Source organism: Anarrhichthys ocellatus, unplaced genomic scaffold, assembly GCF_004355925.1.
Source record: "Anarrhichthys ocellatus isolate YVR2014 unplaced genomic scaffold, GSC_Weel_1.0 scaffold3, whole genome shotgun sequence".
Lineage (NCBI taxonomy): Eukaryota > Metazoa > Chordata > Actinopteri > Perciformes > Anarhichadidae > Anarrhichthys > Anarrhichthys ocellatus.
In genome coordinates, this window is record NW_022280033.1 from 56,282 (window position 1) to 61,930 (window position 5,649).

Below are 5,649 nucleotides of genomic sequence, written 5' to 3' on the forward strand. Positions count from 1 at the left end.
CCCACACACACACACACACACACACACACACACACGCACTCTTCAGTGGTGGTACATCTGAATCAAAGATGACAAGCCGGGCTACTCCATCCCCCAGAATGCTTTGGTGCATATGTTCTCCAGCAGGTTGTTTTTCTTTAACACCGTTTTTGACCTTTTGCTGGGCAGCACTGCTTCCTCCAGTTTGAAATGCGTGAGAATGCCATGTGTTGCAGCGGCGAGATTGGCCCTGGACACATTCTCCCACTCAGCTGGTGGAGAAGCTGTGAGTGATGGGGGGGGGTGGGGGTGGGGGGGGGGCGGCTGAAAGGCCAGCTATTGTAAAACCTCTTGTTTACTTTGCTTTCCACTGTGATAGATAAAGCAGGATCTGCCTCCGTGATAACCGGCCAGGCAACTACGTCCGCTCTCTCTCTCCTCCTCCTCCTCCTCCTCCTCCTCCTCCTCCCCTTCACTGCAATATCTGTGCTTCAGAAAAGAGGGGCTGATAATGGTATGCGTGGTGCAAAAATAAAAAGGGGGGAGTGAGAGAGCAAAAGACCCTCCCTCCCTCCCATTCTGCCCACCACCCCCTCCCCCAAACTCTCCACAATAGACAAAGAAAGAAGAAATAACCTTATAATTGCTGAAGGGGGTGAGGGAGAAGAACTGGATTTGGTCTCTTGAGTAAGTTAAGTATGCTACGTTGAATAGCCGTCAGGTACTCCTTCAAACCGCCGGGTTAACCTCGTGGAGACGGGCACAGATAATTACACGTTTGAGATAATTACCAGAGCTTTAGATGACACTCACGGAAAATGACAGTGATTTCTTTTCTTTTCTCCGTGGCCTCTTGCCACTTCAGCTCTCGCTGCTTTTGTTTACCCCCTCTGTGAGTCCAAACACAAACATGAGCTGGAGTGCTCTCAAAGCATATTTCCCTTTTATTCAGATACGAATGAAAAAAAAAAAGGCGGGCATAATTTGTTAATGACACGTTTTAGCTGCGGTTTTCCTGCGTTAGCCTAGCCTAGCTCAAACAGCACTGGGATGTTCTCGGCGGGTCCCTTGGAGATGGTGGCCCATTGTCAGGGGCTGACAGGGGGGGGGGGGGGGGGGGGGGGGGGGGAAGGAACTTTCCATTAGCTAAGTACACATGTGTTAAGCCAGGTTATTGTTTACTTAGCCAAAGAAACCACAGCAGGCCTCGGGGACGGACATGGCCGCCCATCACAAGTAACACGAGACGCAAGCCAGGAACTTTATTTGCAGTTGGGATTTTGTGGGAGAATCGTTTTTTAACAAGAATTTCCAGAAATATGATTTTAAAAAGCAACTAATGGAAAAAATGTTTGAAAATGTATAAAAAACGTATAAAAAAGAAGCTGTTGACACTCTCGTTCTTTGAAGTCACCCCCCGGCCTTGATTTGCTTAATCACAATCACCCCTACTTGCTATTCCAGCACAATAATGAAGAGGCTAAGAAACACACAAGTCACGTGGTGTCGCCTCTTTGTATCACTTGTTGAATCCTGAACAGCCGCCCTGCATTCACTCCCCAATGGAAAAAAGAAAAAGGGGAGGATGGGGGGGCAGGGGAAAGGAGGAGGGGGTGTAGAGGAGGGAGGGGGGGTCAAAACCTCTCCTCTATTCAACTACAAAAGCTGCTATTACCGACAATCGGCACGATGATTCACAAGTTTGTGTTCCGATGGTCAGCGTGCGACTGCAGGAGAGAGAGAGTAACTCGATACATACTTCAACCAGAAGCCGATAGATTAGCGATAGTACTGATTAGGAAAAATATAGTGGCTGACCCCGGCGGTCAGGGTTTCCATTGAGTTTGGAGAGGAAGGGTGGGGGGGTCACTCTTTGACTGCCATAGAGTTACCTAAACCAACACTGCTGGGTCCCTCGCTGACCTGGAAACCAGCACTTGTATGGCATCGTGGTGCCAATTGTTGTGGGGGGGGGGGGGATACGGCGGTAGCGCTATCGAGAGTAAATTCTTGCACGGTGACCAACAGCACTAAGCTCACACAGGGCACAGGGTTTGTTTAGGAAACATTTAGTTCCCAAACGTAGAGATGTCACTTGAGATTGAAGGTTATTTACACACAATTTCAGTGTCAATAAAGCTCTTTTTATAGAAGAATACCTCCTGACGAATAGAACTCAACGGGTCAGCTGCTGAGCGCTCGTCACTTAAGACTCTCTCACATCCACAAACACAAATAAAAGGCAGGCAGAACTATTTTTTTATGGGAAAATTTCAATTATTTCCAGCCCCACTTCAGCCTGCACGGCTCAATCAAGTGGAGGAGCTCTCGAGGCCCGGAGTGAGTCCTCAGCACCATTAGTAGTGTTCTGCTCTACAGCAGAGAGAGAGAGAGCCCGGGCCCCTCGGAGTTCATTAGCAAATTGCCGCGGCCCCCCCCTCACGCGCTCTCTGTGCAATTAAAAAGGCAACTGTGCGAAAATGACGTACGACGGCATGGAAATACCTCCCCGCTCCTTTTTAGACTGAGGTGAACATATGCAGCGGAGCAAACAGAGGGATGCAATCAGCAGCACACAAGTAGTCCCTTCCACATTAAAAGTCACTCGTACTGTAACTCTACTGCGTCTTTTCTGTTTATTTACAGCTGAACTCAAAGAAGGGATGTGTGGAAACGTGCTCCCAAAGAGACGAAATGAGGGAAAAGGTGGTGGGAAGCTCTCTGGGGAAGCAGGCAGGGAAAGGGTTAAAGAAGTCCAACTGGTGCTAACCAGTCACTCCACTCACATAGCACCTGAGGGGGGTGCTGCATTTATCAGGCCAGTCTGAACACACACACACACACACACACACACATATATGCATACACTTGTAGACACACACACACACACACACACACACACACACAGGAGGGTGAGCCCAAACTGGCTGGGCTGCATTCACAAGCCGGCGCAGAGCCTCTGTGACTTTTTCACCTCTCAGCTCTGCTGTGCTTTTCTTCTGAGAGGGGCGCCCGGCGTTCCCCCTCTCTCCGTACACTCGGCCGCGGCTAACAAAGCAAACGTAAAGACATGTAAAGAATATTCCAAACTGTTACGTGACGCAAGGGTGCAAATGCAGCAGAGAGAGTCAGCGTTGTTGGATTGTTGAGTTTAATAAATTCAAAGTATTTTTTTTTCTCCTCCTCCTCCTCTACAGTCGCCTCACTGGAATAAATTGGTTTATGAATAAATGAGCCTGCTTTCTCCGTCTTGTTAACATTGTTCTTTTGTGCAAATTCTTTTTTTTTTTTTTCAGTCCACTTCAACTTTATGCCCGAGGGCATATATTAAAAATACATATGGAAAGAGATAATGCACACACAAACGCAAATTCGTTCAGGATGTCACTGCCTAACAACCGCAGATAAGATGTCACACAAAACTCCAAAAAATATATATATTGAGCGGCGAGTTGAGTTATGAAGAGCACTGCCGTTAATATATTCAGCTGTGAGAGGCATGCAGCCTCTGTTTGGATATGCCCATTTACACACAGTCTCCACATTATCCCACCACAGCAGCCCATCCCTCATTTTACACATCTGTCAAAAATGCCCCCCCGCATTGCAATGCAAACTACACCTGTAGGTCATAGTATTCTGTCACATCAGCGTAAACACAAGCCTGTGTGGTTTGGCCCTGAATTGGCTGCATGTAAAGGGTCCGTCGCCACATTAAAAAAAAAATATATAGGCCACATCTTCATCTTACAGTCAATTAAAGATCTGCATCAGAGCCTCGAGCACAACATGGTTTTCCTCATATACCTGGAAACCCAAGGGGGTTAACACACTCTCTATTTCCATATAGCATAAGGCTTCATTCCATGTCCTGACCTATCTATAATCATAAAAAAGAAAAGAAAGAGAGACAAGTGAATCCCTGAGAGGATACAAGGAGCCGTTCAAAGAGACACTTAAATGCACAAGTGGCGTCTGTGTTATTTAATTCTGCTCCTGGATTAAATGAAGTATAATCTTCCGGGTGATCTTTCTCATTTCCATAATCAGACATAAGGGCTTGGGTGGGGAAGGTGGAGGGGAGGGGGGGCTTCCCAGTCCGCTCCCAGTCCTGCCATTCAGCCCGGAACATAAAAGCCGGTGGCTGCCTCAGACCAGCCACTCAACCATATGGAAGTCCGCGGATTTAAATTATTTAGCCTAATCGCTTCATTACTTTTTATGTCGGACTATCCAACTAATCCCTTTAATTTGGACACTTGATTTTTTCCCCTCGTCGCTATCCGTAGCCGCTCCTCTCATGCGCTCTTAAAACTCTGGATGGAGTTTTAACTTATTGGTCTCACAGTCTGCAGCTCCGTCTCGAGCGACTCGAGCTATTAATGGCCGACAAAAAAAATCCAGATTTGCATAATTCTAATCATCGGTTGCTGTTATCATTATTTAACGGCAGTGTGTATGGACCATTAGGGTCATGCCTGTGTGCGCGCGCACTACAATGTCCCCGGAGTGCCAGCAGTCAGTGGAGCACATAATGAAGGCCGCGGTTATCTCTTGATATCGGCACAAAAGGGGGCAAACACTCCCTAATCTACCTTTAATACCCGCTGCTGCTTCTTCCGCGGCTCTCAGAGAAGAAACCTGAGCGCGAGAGGACAGGAAGGGAAGAAGCGCAGGGGTCTCGATAAGCAATGTGCACTCATGTCTGAGGAAAAATACTGACAAGACGCGTAATGAACCGTGAACTCCACAGTGGAGAAACCGAAGGACGGCACCTCGGCCCCGCAGTCTGCAGACCCATCCTCCTCCTCCTCCTCCTCCTCCTCCGCCGGGCTGCAGACAAACAGAGGAGCCGAGGACCGGGGTGTTTTTTTTCTCTCCACCCCGCTTTTAGTGGCATAAAAACGGCGAGAAAAAATGGAGAGAGGCGCTAAATTAAAATGGACACGAAGCAGGTCAAGTTTGTGGCGATGCCTTTTCTTTTTACCGAGCTAATCTCCCCGGGTCGGTTCCGGGTTCAAGTCTTTAATGGGCCAATAATAGCAACATTATTCAGAGAGACATTTTCATTCCGATGGACGGAATGTAAAACGGCCTTAATCATATGCAAATAGCAGAGTAGTGACCCAGAATAGCTGAATAGCCAGCAGGGAGAGCACGAGCGCGCGCGCACACACACACACACACACATACACACAGTGACACACACACAGTGACAGACAGAGAGAGAGATGTACCTGATCAAGGGCCACCGATGATCTCGTGATTTCCTCGCTGTCGGATTTGGACCCGCCCTCCCGGTCGTCTATGACCAGGTCGATGGGCATCTTGCCTTTCAAGCAGCTGATGTACCGGTGACAGAAATTATCACACAGCTCGTGGACCTTCAGAGAGAGGAAGGACGACATCATCATCATCACACATCATGTGCAACCACACACATAAATGACAGCCTTTGACATGCAAAAGAGCCCCGAAGAGCTTTGTATTGGGGGGATCACAGCCAGTTGTTGCATCTAAATTATATTTTAGTGAACACGAGGCATGACTGATCACTGGCAACACGTTATTGCTTTGGCGCTGTGATAAATGATGAGTCTAAATATGTTCAAAAACTCTATTTTTGCCTTATAGCCAGCGCTGCTCCATCCGGGCCTTTGTAATAGCAAC

General features: G+C 47.8%; 1 protein-coding gene across 1 annotated transcript in view; it reads right to left on the reverse strand.

Moving 5' to 3' along the window:
• Window positions 1-1,135: 1,135 nt before the first annotated feature.
• LOC116397922 (homeobox protein Meis1-like) overlaps window positions 1,136-5,649 on the reverse strand; it is a 10,106-nt gene continuing 5,592 nt past the window's right edge. Inside the window, exon 6 of the mRNA XM_031873835.1 lies at window positions 1,136-5,363. Coding sequence (XP_031729695.1) covers window positions 5,076-5,363 — 288 coding nt within the window. The 3' untranslated portion in view covers window positions 1,136-5,075. The remainder of the gene's footprint in view (window positions 5,364-5,649) is intronic.